Source organism: Cydia pomonella, chromosome 23 (genome assembly GCF_033807575.1).
Source record: "Cydia pomonella isolate Wapato2018A chromosome 23, ilCydPomo1, whole genome shotgun sequence".
NCBI lineage: Eukaryota > Metazoa > Arthropoda > Insecta > Lepidoptera > Tortricidae > Cydia > Cydia pomonella.
Genome location: NC_084725.1, coordinates 1,453,345 through 1,470,774, shown reverse-complemented (window position 1 = coordinate 1,470,774; position 17,430 = coordinate 1,453,345). Strand labels below are relative to the sequence as shown.

The 17,430-nt window shown below is 43.1% G+C and overlaps 1 protein-coding gene and 1 long non-coding RNA gene across 2 annotated transcripts in view; one reads left to right on the top strand and one right to left on the bottom strand.

Moving 5' to 3' along the window:
* The window catches only part of LOC133530812 (mucin-2), a 64,728-nt gene that overhangs the window by 10,448 nt on the left and 36,850 nt on the right, over nt 1–17,430 (bottom strand). The window contains exons 2-8 of the mRNA XM_061868883.1: nt 8,168–8,274; nt 7,656–7,798; nt 6,207–6,345; nt 5,716–5,829; nt 5,208–5,259; nt 4,510–4,658; nt 4,160–4,254 (exon numbers count right to left, since the gene is read on the bottom strand). Coding sequence (XP_061724867.1) covers nt 4,160–4,254; nt 4,510–4,658; nt 5,208–5,259; nt 5,716–5,829; nt 6,207–6,345; nt 7,656–7,798; nt 8,168–8,258 — 783 coding nt within the window. The 5' untranslated portion in view covers nt 8,259–8,274. The remainder of the gene's footprint in view (nt 1–4,159; nt 4,255–4,509; nt 4,659–5,207; nt 5,260–5,715; nt 5,830–6,206; nt 6,346–7,655; nt 7,799–8,167; nt 8,275–17,430) is intronic.
* On the top strand, nt 11,221–13,822 carry LOC133530541 (uncharacterized). Its single transcript, XR_009801330.1, has 2 exons — nt 11,221–12,232; nt 12,669–13,822. It is a non-coding gene; the product is annotated as an uncharacterized LOC133530541 (long non-coding RNA).

The following is a 17,430-nucleotide window of genomic DNA, read 5'->3' as shown; positions in this document are numbered from 1 at the left end:
GGCGGCAATATGTGAGAATATTGCAGTTGTTGGTGGCTACTTCTCGCCCAATGATAGTATGGAGAATTTTGAGTAGTTCCTTATGGAAGTGGGTGCCATAGTCAGGCAGTTACATCCCACACCTGTTTTAGTTGCCGGAGACTTAAATGCAAAGTCCAGGGCGTGGGGTTCTGCGATAACAGATCCTTTTGGGCAGTGCCTGGAGGAATGGGCTGTTGCGTATGGGCTGGTTGTCATGAATCGGGGGACCGTGAACACTTGTGTGCGGCAACAGGGTGGCTCAGTTGTCGATGTTACGTTTGCGAACGCTCCTCTGGCCCGGCGAATCCACGACTGGAAATGTCTGGAGGATGTAGAGACTCTTTCGGACCATCGCTATATTAGGTTCAATATCTCTACACCCACGACCGTAGCGATGGGCCCTAGAAGATCTCCAAGGGAGAACAGCCCTCGATGGGCGCTGAAACGGTTAAACCGTGAAGCATTGGAGGAGGCGGCTCTCGTTAAGGCCTGGCTGCCGGCACCCGAAGGTCCGCTGGATGTCGAAGCTGAAGCCTTATGGCTAGGGGATGCCATGACCGACACCTGTGATGCTGCGATGCCACGAATGGGGCCCTTTCTTCCGCAACGTAAGGTGTACTGGTGGTCTGCAGAACTGGCACAACTGCGAGAATCGTGTGTCGCAGCGCGACGCCAGTACACAAGGAGTCGCAGGCGGCAACGGCGCGATGCTAACGAGGAGGCACAGCTCTATGCAATGTATAGGGAGCTAGCTGTCTCTCTTAAGGCGGCTATTGGCCGAGCTAAAGACCTGGCTGAGAAAGAGATGCTGGAGAGTCTCAATAACGATCCTTGGGGGAGACCGTATAGGATGGTGAGGAGCAAACTTCGACCGTGGGCACCCCCGTTGACACAGACTCTTCAGCCCCAACTTTTGCAGCGGGTGGTAAACACTCTTTTCCCGGACACAGCAGAGTTCATACCACCCCCGATGGCGCCGATTGATGATGGTGCCAATGATACTGACGTACCAGAGGTCACTGAGGGCGAATTGGGGGCCGCTGTGCTCCGACTAAAACTAAAAAATAAAGCTCCAGGCCCCGATGGCATACCTGGCAAGGCTTGGGTATTAGCACTAGGTCCTCTTGGACCCCGGGTGAGAGTACTATTCAGTGCATGTTTTGAACAGAGCCAGTTTCCCCGGACATGGAAAACGGGGAAACTGGTTCTTATTCAAAAGATAGGGCGGCCGGTCGATTCACCATCCGCTTATCGGCCAATCGTTTTACTTGACGAGGTGAGCAAGCTCTTCGAGCGAATTATCTCGCTTCGCCTCGTCAAGCACCTCGAAAATGTGGGGCCAAATCTCAGCCAAAATCAGTTCGGCTTCCGTCGCTGTCGATCCACAATCGATGCTATCGCCAGAGTAAAGACCTTGAGAGAGGAGGTAGTGTCCCAAGGCGGGGTGGTCCTCGCAGTATCTTTGGACATATCAAACGCATTCAACACCCTGCCTTGGGGATGCATCAAGGAGGCACTCAGACACCATGCGGTACCGAGATATTTACGCAACATTATTGAGGCGTATCTATCAGAGAGGGCTGTCAAGTATCCAGTGCCAAACGATAACGGATGGGGCTTTAAAACCATGTCGTGCGGTGTTCCGCAGGGGTCGGTCCTAGGACCACTCCTGTGGAATATTGGGTATGACTGGGTGCTGCGTGGCAGAAATCTTCCGGGGGTTGAACTGACGTGCTATGCCGACGACACTCTCGTTACAGCGAAGGCTAGTACGTACAGGGAGGCGTCACTAAGGGCAACAGCGGGGGTGGCTCAAGTGGTGACTAGGATCCGTAGGCTGGGTTTAGAGGTTGCTCTTCACAAGTCGGAGGCTGTCTGCTTCCATGGACCCCGAAAAGCACCTCCGACTGGTGCTCAACTTGTGGTGAGTGGAGTTCCCATACGCGTTGGGTCGACGATGAAATATCTGGGACTCGTCCTCGATAGCCGATGGAACTTCAAGGAGCACTTTAAGCGCCTGACTCCTAAGCTTCTTGGAGCAGCTGGTGCGCTTAGTCGACTCCTACCAAATGTGGGAGGGCCAAACGTAGGCTGCCGCCGTCTATACACTATGGTAGTGAGGTCGATGGCCCTGTATGGTGCACCCATCTGGGTAGATGCCCTTAACGCCGAAAACCAAATCCTTCTAAGAAGACCTCAACGGATCATGGCGATAAGGGCCATCAGAGGGTATCGCACCATCTCCAATGATGCGGCATGCGCCTTGGCCGGGACCCCGCCCTGGGATTTGGAGGCAAAAGCCCTGGCGGAAATATATAGGCGGATTGCAGAGGCGCGAGCTAGAGGCCAGGAGCCCATGCTCGAGGAGGTGAAACGCTGGCGGATAAATGCTCGCGTCACCGTTCTCCAAAACTGGGGCGAGAGGCTGGAAAACCCATGCGCCGGTCACTGGACAGTCGGCGCGATTCAGCCTGTCCTCGAAAAATGGATCGGGAGACAACACGGTGTGGTGTCTTTCCACCTCGCACAGGTACTCTCGGGCCATGGGTGTTTTGGTAAATACCTGTGCGAGAAATCCAAACGGGAGCCAACGCCAGCGTGTCACCACTGTACCAGTGCAGAAGACACGGCGCAACACACACTGGCGGATTGTCCAAGTTGGGTTGCACCGCGCAACAATTTGGTTGCGACCATCGGGGTTGATCTGTCGTTGCCGGCCGTCGTAAAGGCAATGACGGAAAGCAAACGATGCTGGAAAGCCATGACCACTTTCTGTGAGGTGGTCATGACCCAAAAGGAAGTTGCGGAGCGTGCGCGGGAAGAGGCTGCGGAAGCTCACCCGCTGCGGCGCAAAAGGGCCGGGCGGAGGCGGGTCGCCCACGACCGTCGCCTGCCGCCTTAACGAGGACCTATGGGTGGCAGTCATTCGGGGCCGACAGCCATCCGACTGAAACTAGGTCCTCGAGGTGAAGGGCGAGTCAAAACCTAGGCTTGCTCCAAATGCCGGTTGGGAAATCAATTTCCCGGAGAAGAGGCTTATAGCCGTCTGCTGCGAGGTCATGGTGGTGTGCACTGGTGTTCCCGTGGCCTCGCTTTACAGCACCGAGGCGACAAACAGGTGGTTTTAGTGGGTATACCGGACTCACTTGGGAGTCCCACATAACCACCCGGGTTCGTCCCCGCGCCCGGGTGGTATGCGTAATGCATTTCCCCTGTATAAAAAAAAAAAAAAAAAAAAAAAAAAAAAAAAAAAAAAAAAAAAAAAAAAGGTACACTTTGCTCATTCTATAACGCCGCTGTTCAAATATCCAGAGGCCATGTGTTCAAGTCTCATCCAAGGCAGAAGGCAGTAATTTCTACACTTTTATCTTATACCTTTAAACGAGCAATTCTTGTATATATATATATGTATATATATTTCCGGGATCTCGGAAACGGCTCTAACGATTTTGCTGAAATTTGGTATATGGGGGTTTTTGGGGGTAAACAATCGATCTAGATTAGTCTTATGTTTGCGTTTTTCTTTCGACGCAGAATATGGTCGCTAATTTCGTGTTGCCGGCCACTGTCCGTCTGGTCCAGCGGGTTAAGACGCGGACTGCTAAACGAGTGTTACGGGTTCGAATCTCGCCCGGTTACTAACTTTTTTTTTTTATATTTTCAAGTTTATATATAATTTTTTAATTTTTATTCTTTTAGACAAGTTTAATGTAGTAAAAAAATGTACTTAAGATTATCACCTATACACCACCATATTACAATAAATAGTTATAACCGAGCAATGCTCGGTCGCCCAGGTACTATTTATTCTAAGCTTCATACTAGGTAACTGTTTTGCAGCAGCTTAAGCAAAATACGAGCATGCCACCTCTGCCACATCTTCTCATACCGCTGCTCCTATTGTTTTTTTATGATTAAGGAGGTAAACGATCTGACGAGAATCCGTGGATATCCGAAATGCCAGAGTTGTACGTGCGTTACCGGCATGTAAGACGGGATTACGCTGTTTTCATTAAGGTTGGAAGGCCGTATCAATTCGGAAATACCGCAGGTGACAGTTCATTCCACAGTTTAGCTCCACAAACAATGTCCCTGTTCACTGCTCGGTCTACAGGGGAAAAGTGAATTTAGTACTTACAGTGCCCGTGGAGCTGGTCTGGTGGTGGCAGTGCGTGCAGGTCTGAATGGGAGCAGGCGCCGGCGCCGGCACCACTTGCGGCACCACACGGGACTCTGTGGAAACAAATAACTATTTGAACCAATGTTAATAAAGCATCCAGCGTTAGGGTGTCGCCATTCCCTGACATTGCTCAATTTTGTCAGCCTCAAGACGAGGATTACTTCTACGACGGTTCATAAATAAATAAATATAACACATCTATACTCAGATCTAGGTTCTATTAACATCACATGGTGATCACGGCCCATAACTCTGATAACATTTTTCTACGTCTTATCTCATGTCTATGTCAAATAGGTAGTTTGTACCTGTCTTCTCCTCACGGTACATCTCCTGCCTGATCTCCGCCGCGCGGGTGGTGGTGGGGGGCGGAGGGCTGGAGCCCCACGAGGATGATTCCACACGTTCCTCGCGCTTGAGGGTCGAGTAGCCGCTGGATGGAGCCTTCACTGGGGTGCTGGAAATAAAAAAAATCTGTGAAATTGTGTTGAACACCAATTAATTGTTGTGCCTCTATCGGACAATTGGCTACTTGACAGTTTTTTTATAATGATCTTGATTTCTTGAGGATCAAATGTCTATATAGGACTCGTGGCATTTAAGCAACACAAAGGTCAGAAATGAGAGTTAACGAACAATGTATGGAAGATCAAGAAAATTGCTATTTTGACCCTGAAATATTACGTTTATGTATATAGTTGTTATACAATTTAGTTTTCAATAAAATGTAAGGAATCGATGGTACCATTTTCTTTTATCTTTTTGAATGTTAAATTTTTTTTTTGAGACGAGCCTTGTATTTTTTATAATCTCAATAAAAAAATTAAATTCTACTTTTTTATAATGGATGGCTCATTTCCTATCCATTTAGCTAAATTTTGTTATAATATTCAACATGTGTCAAGTACCCAATTAGACAAAACAACATGATCGTCGCCAAGGGGTTTAGCTGGAATTTGTGAAGAAAAGGTGTACGATGTACTTTGTTTCAAAAAATATCGATTACCCTCGCTTATAGTCGAATGATGTGCTCTCAGCTGTGTCAGAAGTGTAGCCACCTGCGAGACAAAATAAATGATTAACCTTACACGATAATATTCCAGGTTAATATTTCAGGCTTGAAAATCAAAAATAGGCTGCTCACATTCTCAGAAATATCATGAGTAACGCAGGTTTTCCTACAAGACAAATGAATAGAGTCAGACCAAGACAAGTCTGCAACAATTTTGATAGCAGACGCAGTGCAAATGTTATTTATATCAAAATCGTTCCAGACTTGTCTTGGTCTCACTCTAAAATTGTAATCATTTTCTGTGTAGAAACTCGTTGGTGTATAATTAATTGCTACAATGCTACAATCCGCCTAAGCTAACTTTTCACTGATTTGAAGCGACAAAAGAAGCGTCTGGGAGTCCCACTAAAATCATAAAATTTCTATGAAAATATGACGTGACACTTGGTCGCTGCCAAGACAGTGTACAGTTAGCTCAGACTTACTCTATCATAGTACGTACTCTTATACAGCTGTCGCTCCTGGTCCTTCTGCAGATCGTCGAGGAGCGAGTCCAGCTCTTCCACGTTGTGCGACAGGTCTTTGGTTACCTTGCTGCTCTTCACCTTTGAGTAAGCTGCACGAAAATTATCATTTAGAAACTAATTTCAGTTCCGCAAGAAGGTAAAACGAGTTCAAATTCGCTACACGAAACTCCAAATTGTGAGTACATTTGTTCTCTTAAAATAGTGGTCGTCATCATCATTTCATCTTTCAGCGGCTTCACAATACGCCGACAATCTGATTTCTTCCTTGTCCATTCGTCTCACGACGACATCTAATAATAACGATCCGACCTATCCTCATCTCTTGAAGAGTTAACCTTATCCGTGAATCTCATAGATGATTTTTCATGCACTTCATCGGCTCCCCGTAAGGCATAAACTTTAACAACAGAAAACATAGAAAAAGGGGAACATGGGAATACTAATCGAACATAAGACACCTGATTACCTGGCGAGGAACTGGTGTTAGATTCGTAGTTGTATGTCCTGGTGCCGGAGGTGATGGCGGGGAGGTCACGCTCCTCGCGCTCGTAGTAATACGAGCTGGCGTCAGACTTCGGCAGCGTTTTTGGTGGTATTGTGTACTCCTGGAAGGTAGAAATCAGAGATTAGTAGTGAAGTAAGTAGAAATGGACTAAAGCGAAAATGGACGCGGGCTGGTCACGTGGCCAGATTCAACGACGATAGATGGAGTATCAGAGCAATAAAATGGTTTGACCCACGGGGCACGCGAGCCAGAGCCCGTCCGCGCGCCAGGTGGGCGGACGAGGCAGTAGCGACAGCAGGGCAAAGCAAAGGTGGCTCAATACAGCCACAGACAGAGATACATGGAACACTTTGGTCCCGGAGGCTATTACCCAGAAGGGGTCCACACACCTATGATTTAATTTTAGTTATTATAATTTTTCTTTAATACTTAATTTTTATTTTCTAATTGTGTTAAATGTATATTTTTATTCTTACTACATGTATATTGTTGTGTGTGGAATTAAATAAAGCTTTTTATTATTATAAGTAGAAATATCGTAAAATTGATGACAGCTGGGATGAGGTAGGTAGGAAGGAGGAGATTTTTCGCTGCACAACGTGATAGCAGCTTTGTTGCGCGGCGAGAGACATTGGGAAGCGGTTGCCTCCTTTTGCGAAACAGTGATGAAGCAAAAGGAGGAAGCGGAGCGAGTGCGTGAAGATGACGTGAACGCACACCCGCTACGGCGCAGGCGAAGAGGAAGAAGGAGGTTGCAGTACATTAACCGCCTGCTTCCCCAGTAGAGCTACGGGGAGAGGACCCACAATATGGCTCTACCCGTTTGGGGAGGGGTTGTAGCGTTGCCAACGCCTCCTCCTTAGGCGCGAGGGTGCTAACGAACTTGGCAACCGGGGGAGCACCATGGATGAATGCTAGCGACCCCACGATGCTCCCCAAACCGGCAGGAGGGTGTAACGCCGCAGAGGGTTCAGTGGGTAGTCTTCTCTCCCCTTTCTGACTTAGAAAGGTGCGAGAGCTGTGAGTCCCACATACCCCCCACTATAGGCCGACACCCCATGGCCTGGGGATGATGCGTAAAAGCATTCCCTCTGCGTCAAAAAAAAAAGGTGATTGCGGAATGGAGGGTGCATCAACAGAGCCCTCAAAATGTGGACCGACGATCTATTCAAAATCGCAGGGAACAGTAAGATGATGGATGAGGACAACGCACGACCGAATCCTTGAGGAAGGGCCGGTCTTTCGGTTGATATAAAATGCAATAAAATATTGTGTATGGAACAAAAGGACAAAGTGGGGTTTCAAAAACAATGGTAAGAGAGAGAATTCTGAATTCTCACTTATAACGCCTTTCTTGGAGACATGTAGATGGCTTTACTTATGACTTTGAGAGGAGAGAAGATGTCTCACCTCGACGGTGTGCAGATCCTTGCGGTCGTACTTCCCGTGCGGCAGCTTCTCCTCGCGGTACTCGTAGTGGTATTCGCGGTGACCGCCATTGCCGATGTTGTTGAGCTTGCTGTTCGCCGGGATCAGTTCGGATTTCAGCATGTCTGCGGAAAAATAAAGACACAGGTTCTTCATTTAGGCATTATCCAAAGCGCCTAAGAACTTCCAATCAAAAAAACTACTACTGGGTGACCTGAGAAGATTTTTTTTAGTTCTGTGTAATTAAAATGCTTGATAGAGCATTATCGCTATGAGCGTTGTTACATGTAGGAAGTTAATTTGGTAAACAAATGAACCAAAAGATGGCGCGTACAGTTTTTTAACTTGAGTTACCGGTGGCCCGCATGGCGATGTTCGTCTATCCACCACTGAATGTTTCTGCATATCCACCAGTCCACCACTAAATGGGTAGAAGAATACCGATAGATATAATAGGGCAAGACCGCAAGATATATAAAACCCCTCGAACTGACCGAATTGTTCCCCCGCGAAGGGCGCGTTGCCGCCGCTGCTGCTGGAGAACTCTTTAAACTCCTTGTGCTTGCTGTACGATTTCGTCGTCATCTTGCCGCCACTTTACCTGGAAATAAAGAAACGCACTGTTAATACCTTTAGCATACAAATATCCTTCCGAGGATGTAATTGTCGATAGGTACCGATATTTTCCGGGGCTTTGAAATCGTTCCCAATACCAATTTTGCCTATCCCATACTGTAAACTTTGTAAAGTGTAAGCGAATCATTAAAGCCGTCCTTCTTTATGGGATTTAAAATTAATTACTAATAAAAAAATGTACCTAAAATAAATAAATAAATAAGGTTTCGTTTCTTAAAAGTCATTGGCTTGACTCAATCTTCGAGTATCGGAACGGCCATTCGAACACCATCTAAAAAGGGAGGGTAGAAAAGGAGGCATTCAATTCGGACGATAACTAGAGGACGGTTGAGGTTGAGGAAGATAGGGAGTTTTATGTTAATTATTCCAAAAATAAATATATAGTTAACACGTTGAACGCCATGGGGGGCACCGGCGACCTCACGAAGTCAACTGCAACACGCCATGGGGGGCACCGGTGACCTCGTGTTAAACCTGTTTTTAAGACGCTATCCTGCGCCGCGTGTAGCAGTTATAAGCAATGCGTTGTATGCAAGGGACCGGCATGGCGCTCGTTAGTAAAACGGTGGCTTGGGACGTGGGTGCAGTTAGTGACATAGTAGATTTGTTGAAAAAATTAAAAAAACAAGGCATTTTTTTCAAATCACAGCTTTAATTCTATAATTTATATAATTAAGTATTTGCAATAATTATATAATTAATAGAAATTAATTTCAATTATCTGGAGATACACGACAATTATCAAAAAATAATAAAAAATAAATTTCCCAATGCAGACACACACCTGATACATGCATTCCACAAAAAAAACATCATAAAAACCCAAAATTAACAAAAATAAACAAAAACAGCGTATCTTCTTGAACCAGTAGCAGGAATTGCCAAACCAAGCTATTGTCACACAATGCCAAAGCAGTTAAATTTTATATTATAAGCATATTTTAGCGGGTGCGAATGTGACAGTATAATGACCGGCACAGTGACCGGCGTGGCCGGCGGGGGGACCGGCGTGGCGTCATGGTAACGGTTTTTGAAATATGAACTTCACAGCGCCACGGGGGTCATCGGTGACCGCGAGTTTTTTTTTTAAATAACTTTTTAACTAAACCTCCAATAACAAAATAAAATATATATCTATATACATATCAAAGTAATAATTGAATTTACATCAAGTTTTTTTTAAAGAAAAAATGAATATTTTGGTCTGGCGTTTAACGTGTTAAAATCACAACGTTGTTTGTATTGAGCCCCACATAAAGCTATTCTATTTCGACTCTGAAACCTGCCATCTAAGGGCTCCTCTACACGATGGCCCAGCGTAGGCCAGTCCAAGGGACGCAGCTATGCGGTGAAATGAGATAGCAATATCACTTGCTCCCTCTAACGCATAAATGCGTCCCTAGGACTGGCCTACGCTGGGCCATCATGTAGAGGAGCCATAAGAGGATGGTCCAGCTGTCCAATTTCTTGAATGAGTCTTGGTAAAATTTATGATTACCAATGATTTTGTAAATATCTTTTCTGCATTAATTATATATATTTTAATACTTATACACTTATTTTGACATTTAATTATTTTCTACAAATTAATGTAAATTATTAATTATAATTTAAAATCCTAAATTGTACACCCTAGCAGGGTATTATGTACCTAGTTACTTGACCGTATGTTAAACCAACATCTACAAATGAACATGATTTCAATGGAATAAATGATATGATATGATATGAAAATAAGTAATTTAATATTAGTATGTTTCACGACAGTTTAAATTCAACTACATACAGCACGAACTTGTTGACTGACCTAAAGCTATAAAAAATTGCTCCATAAGTATCCAATGCCGTATCCAAATTTACATAATTCGCGAAAGAATCGTGCCCGTCTCATTCACACGTTTTGTGTGAATTGTTTCCTTGTGTGTGTGAATTCTGCTTGTGTGTAGCATTGCGTAACTGCCACTGTTGTTCTTTCACACCTATGGGTAATTTGAGGCGTTCGTGTTCACACTTACACGGAGCAATCAATTTTAATGATAAGAACAGCTCAGTACCCACTCTATGTACTTACTTGGAACGGTAGGTAAGGTACCGACATAATATCCGTTCTCGCAATGAATAACGCCATTGGAAAATGTATGTATTCAATTGTTTACTGTATTTAAACTGGTTTTATAATAGCTGTTACGACTGTTATGAGTAAAGCGCAGAATTCAGTATCCCATGACAATGCAAAGTTTTTCTAACTTAAATATATAGGTATTTGAAGAGGATTAAATTTAAAGGTGTTTGCCTTCCGTTAACGACAGAAGTTTCAGTTTCGGCATATAAATCATGTTTAGGCCGAAGGATTATTTATTCTAATGTCCGATCAAGATTTCGGCATAATAATAATGTTTCCGAAATCCGAACCTAAGCTTCGGCCGAAACTAGAGCAAGACCGAACCTTCAACAAATATTTGAACACATCTCTATTACTGATTCTCAAGCCGTTAGAGTGTTCAGATATGTTTGAGCACCTCGGCCGCTCCGATATATCTGATGGTGGCTGTAAATATACAAAGGCACATGTTAAATTTACACACGTCAATACAGATGTAAAATAGAATACGGGCCCTAACCGTCTGTTTAGATAATAAAAGACCCGCTTATTAAAGATACCGGGCATTGGCAATAACAACCTAATATTTGTAGAAATAGAATACATATTAGCTTATGTACATGATTCCTTTATAGCGCTGGCCGTATCTTCATAAACTTTGCGAGCATGTATTTAGAACGCGAACTATATCTTATAAATACATTTATGATATTTCGTTTGAAATTATTTGGAGTAATTTTAAACATTGATATAAGCGATACTTGTACCATTCCACTAACCCGGGGTTAACCGGTTAAACCTGGAGTTACCGGTAGTTTTTGACACTGGGTTAACGGTTTAACCGGTTAACCCGGGTTAGTATGATGGTGCACCGGCACCAGAAAATAAATTAGAAAATAATGTTACTTATATATAAATACACTTGAGATACTGTAGCATGAACCTTATTTTGACTTTGGTACATTGGATAATGAGCCTTAGATCCATTTTGCGAAGGTACGAGATATGACATGACATAGTTATAACTAGTAGCTCTGTGAGCTGTAGACCTCGCGAGCATAGCTTAAAAGTGAATAAATGTATGGCTCTACTGTTTAGAAGAATTAATAATCGAATATGGTGGTCCAACTTCACATTGTATGTAGCAAAAAAAATTAAATAGATATTATCTTCACCAGGCTCCCTTTATCATATTATGGAATAATTTTAACTCATTTGCAAATTATTTAGTGGTCGCTGTACTCGCTATGATGTTGTGATGTGCAATATCCTCAATTTAAAAAAGCAAAGTAACCAATATGTTAAAAAAAAATTACCGCCATATTTTAACATACTTATGAATAATAAATAAAACGTATAAGAAGTCCTTAAAGCCATTTTCCAAGCAGAATTATTGATGGGTCAATTTATTTTCATACAATTTTTATGACAGAATTGTTTTATTTACAGCGACGCCTAAATGATGTTTAATGCTCTAAATTTTGCTAGGGATACTGTAGCGTTAATTTATTTCTTAATTATATTTTTCTCGTCGACATGATAAATAAATATTAGTCTCAGCAACTGATAAGTATCGATGTCGATATTATCGACTTTCCCATTCCCAGGATACTTGTTTACGCGATCGCCGACGCCATGTTGTAACGGTCCGCCGCAGCCACCATTGTACATCTGACTGCAGCGCTGGACGCACGTCGCTCGTGCGAGCGTTAACGGCCGCGCCTTGTTTCGCGATGTCGAATATAATACTCGTATAGGGAACAAGTGCTGTGCCCCTAAGTTTTAGAATATACTCAAGTGTATCTGTTTTCCCCCGCTTTGGGTAAGTTTGAACACAAATACCTCTCCTAGTTTTAAGTTTGTATTTGTTCCGTAGCTATTACTTTATCATACAGCCTAATGCTTTACGCTACGCCAAAATGGCGGACCTTGATTTTGTGTACCATGGATATAGATAATATTCTTAGCCTATGTGATTTCAATACGTACTCTCTTGCGTAAGGTATTTAATAAGTATATGAATGTTTTAGCTTCCATTCTATAGCACTTTGCCGATTGCAACCTTGCTCTTGTTTCCCAAGCCCTGTTTATCTCCGTTCTGAATCTCCATGTATCGACCGCCACAGAAAAACTGAACTTAAATTAAATAACCACTAGAATCTCGTATGCTGTCAGGACATGAGCATTATAAATAAGGCGGGACGATCCATGGAGCTAATTTTAATGCACAGCCTTAACACAGTGGAATGAAATTCCAGGGTCTACCCTTCGGGCTAATTCAACGTCCACGCCTGCCCTTCTCTCGCTGCTCGGCGCTAACGCCAGGTTGCCACTACGCCAGGAATGCCAGGACTGTAACGCCCAGCTACACACTGATCCAAGTGCCACCACCACAGTAGGACAACGACCCACGTGATTTAATGGGCGTCTCTTGCTTAATTTACTCACCAATTGCTTCGGCAAAGGTGGCAGAGGTGCCAGGGGTAAAGGAATCCTTGTTTTGGCGCTTGCATTTTCTTTGTCCATGTTGCGTACTAACGTCTAAATCTATATTCTTGTATTATTGCAATTAACTCCCAGGCACGACCAGCGCGACCGTTATCTTCTTCTAATTACCGGGGGCCCTTGCGGATACACTTCGACCCATAGGGATCTTTTGTGTAGTTGCCCCCTAAGGAAAGACTTTTTGACCATTTCCATGTGTCGGATGATGGAGCTTATGGGTAGCCTTTTGAATTCCTTTGGTTCCAGATAGCCTGCTCCAAAGTCCTTCATTCTTTGTCTGGCGAGGGCGTGACATTCACACATTAGGTGTGTTACTGTCTCTTCCTCTTCACCACACATTCGACAATCGGTGTTGTCAGAGTGTCCCATCCTGGCCAAAACCCCTTTGACCCCATAATGGCCCGTAAATACCCCTGTTATAATTTGGAGTTGTCTCCTGCTAAGTTTCCATAGCTTTTTGCTCCAACTGGAGTCTACTTCTTGTATGAAGAGCTTTGAGTGCTTTAGACCCGTCAGACTGTCCCATTCTTTTTGGTGTCTGGTCCTAGTGTGGTCTTTGATAGCCGTTATAATGGTTCCCTGTGAGAGCCCCACGAATGGTTCCGGACCTATGTGGTTACTTGCGGATCCGGCTCTGGCAAGTTCATCTGCATTTTCATTGCCTATGAATCCCTCGTGCCCTGGAATCCATACCAGTTGCACTCTATTTTGTCTTCCAAGCTTGTTCAGAGCTTGGACACCATTGTACCGACGCGCGACCGTTAATATGTTTAAGATAAATGATGCCGGTTGGGTGCATAACTACCCACATTATTTTTTTATGAATTTAACCGTATTATTTTAGGTCACTGACTGGATTGTATTGTAAGCTATTTTATGTCGCTTTATTATAACAAATTCAGTATGACAGGATTGTTTTATTTATAGCAACGCCCAAATGATGTTTAATGCTCTAAATTTTGGCCTGTAAGCTGTAACCGAGATGCTTCATCGTACGCGTCGGTTTGTTTGGGTTGCCAGTCTTTTCAGTATTTTTTCCTCCTCGAAGTCCTTGAATCGCAATGGAAGGAGTTTCACGGTCTTAATTTTAGCGAGGCGATCCAAATTAAAAGGCTCTAGGATACTTATATTTAGACATTGAACCTGAGAAACCGCAACGTATAAACAACCTACAACAAGATACCCCAGGTCTACCATTACTCTAAGCAATGTAAAGGTTACGTTCGGATTCCCGACCGCAGCTGCACTTCTGCCGCAGTATTTGTAACGCAGTAAAAATAATACAAAAATTTACAATTCCGGGGATAGATCCAGGGACCTCTTTCTCCCTGCTACAAACCTAATAGTCAAACAAAAATAGGTAATTAAAAAATATGTAACTTAAGAGGCTGTCAATACCTAAAGCGCGCACACTGTCTATCTCTATCGGAGTAAATGAGATAGCACTGTCGCATGTTACTGGGCTTGGGCAAGGGAATAATAAGAAAAATATTTAAATAAAAAAAAGTGGATTATTAGTGTAATATTTTACTCAACCACGGTTTAGATATAAATGTTTTGAAATTGTGATTTTAATTGCAGACCCATAAGTCAAAACAATAAAGACATAAAACCGTTTAATTGTGATTTTAAGCAACAATCTTTGCAATTATTTTCTATCGAGCCGATTTCGTTCAATCATGTATCGAGTACAACCACGGTCTTTGAAATATAATTAATATGAACATATATTTTTCTTACTTGGCTACAACGAATAGTCTTTCTTAAAAAACTGTTTAAGTAACATCAATTTCAAGGACATTGGGTGTTGACAGCCTCTTAAGTTTTCTCTTGAAATAAATAAATAAAAAGTGCAAAAAATAAAATAAAAAAGAATCCATTGTTTAGGGTTGGAACCCAGAACCTCGTCATTGCAAAGAGAGCGTATTCCAACGTGTCATGGTGAAATTAGGCTACTTATTCTCGAGTAAAACTTAAATATCTAAATACCCCCTAAACCAGCGTTCTTAAATATCTGATTTTTTTGCAAATCACTCGGTAAACATGTCTCACAAGGAAGAAACTCTTATGATATCGATATGGCTATTTGTTTAGGCGCGACTTACCATGAATCCGCCATTTTGAAATATTTCCAAAAACTGGATCGACAATTTTTTTTTTATTTAATCATAGAATATTGGTCACAGAATTTCACGCGAATCGGTTGAGAATTGCGACCTGTCCTGTAGAGGAGAACATCCGGCCATACGAAAGCAGATTGGCCGAGTCAAAACGTAGACCTACGCTACGCTTCGGTCAATCAAAACGTAGACCAACGCTACGCTTCGGTCAATCAAAACGTAGACCTACGCTACGCTTCGGTCAATCAAAACGTAGACCAACGCTACGCTTCGGTCAATCAAAACGTAGACCTACGCTACGCTTCGGTCAATTACCATATTTTCATAGCAATTTGACTTTACGGTGCCACATCGACTCTGTTACCGCAAATTCTGTGCAAAATTATATTGGTCCGACTCAAGCTAACCTCGAGTTAGACTAGACCAAGCTAAGTTGGCAGCGATTTTGTTAGTCGCGGCTAGAAGTTAGAGTTAAGTCATAGCTATGACTTAAATCTAACTCTAACTTTTTTGTATACGTGTCTTAGCTAGATGGAACATCCATAGAACGTCTGGTTGTGCAAGGAAGAGTGGGAGGTCCCAGGGCTAGAGGAAGATCGCTGTTAAGTACTGGACATACGCACGGGAGGAGACGCGCGGGCGGCGGACAGAGCGCGACGTCATCGCGGCAAGCCGCAAGCGCCGCGCGGCACACACTCGGCTTCATATACTCCACCGGCAACGGACGAATACCGTAGTAGTTTTTTATAATTGTTTGGCCGGGATTTAGCTGTAATTGAGGCGGAATAAACCAGCCTATTTTAATACAGTCCGCATTTTCATTTCTACGTCCAGTAGGACCCTAACAATCGCCAATGAGACGGACCGACCAAATCAAAGCCACAGAAAGCAGCTCCGCGAGAGGAATGGCGACGGCTCGTTATGCGAGTTGCTCAAAAATTTACATAATTTATTTATTATTTTTATTTATTTATTAAAACACAGTGGTATCCTTAAAAATAATCGTAGCCCCGCAAAACTCAACATTGAGTTTGACTGTGGGGTCGTCAGTCTCTAGTATGTATGACGATATTTTGTGAAATTTTTAGTATTCAATTTGATCTATGAATTATATTCATAAGTATTATATATGGAATAATATTTACAACATCAATAATGTGCTCTGATAATTAGCTTAAGATAATAATTATATGTAATACTGTCTTACTTATTCATAAGTGCTTATTGCTAGGCCTACATGAATAAAGTACCTATATTTGAACTGAACTAGTTACGTAACTAAAAATAACTTATACCTAGTAGGTATGACTACAATGTATGAAAATGTTTTTTTTAACATAGATTTAAATTTAGCCTTATTATTTTCACGTGTTATGGCTTCAGGCAAACTATTAAATATGGAATTCTTTTCCTAAGGGCTCCTCTACACGATGGCCCAGCGTAGGCCAGTCCAAGGGACGCAGCTATGCGGTGAAATGAGATAGCAATATCACTTGCTCCCTCTAACGCATAAATGCGTCCCTAGGACTGGCCTACGCTGGGCCATCATGTAGAGGAGCCATAAGGGTTCTATCCCCGTAATAGTTATTAATTCTAGGAACGGATAGTTTGCCTGAAGTCATAGCCACGAGGTAACGAAGAAGAGTATTATTTATAATTAGTTTTTCCTACTCGTATGCATGTTTCAATCACTTAATCTATTAATGTATAGTTGTAGTTAATAATGTAGTGTAAAAAGCCTCGAACTGTTTGAGTGTTGTTGCACACCTGTTATTGGTGCATAGATATTATACGTGGCCACTATACTTGTTACTTTACTAGCTTTGTTTATTAACTGTTGGTGTGTCTTACAAAATAAATAAATAAATAAAATAAGAAGAGGAACTCTAGCACTAAACTCAGACGGTAGGACGTGTTGGAAGCCGGGCGGCTACCGGGAAAATCGTAATTCGTCAACTGCGGGCATTTTTCTCTGTCACTCTAATGACGTCTTAGTGAGAGTAAAAGAGAAAGATCCCCGCAATTTGCGAATTTCGGTTTTCGCGGTAGGCCCCCCGGTGTTGTTCGAAGGTAGGTGATACGTACGTAGATTTCTAGAGAGAAGTAAGCGGTCGACGTATACTATACTTACTATAGTAGGTATAGTATAATTAAGGGCAAGATAATAAATAATCTCATTACCGTCTATTTAAATGTACGTAATTGAATAACCGCGTACAAGCGGCTACGCTAAGCAAGGGCCTACGCCGTATTTGGTGGTGAAACCTAATCCGGCGTGGGCCGCGCTTTCTTGAGCCCTTCTATTGGTAACGTGTTGTACTTGTACAGTCAGCATCAATAGTGACCATTGACTAAAACCCAAAGACGGGCCCTACGGACGAAACGAAGTGGGCCA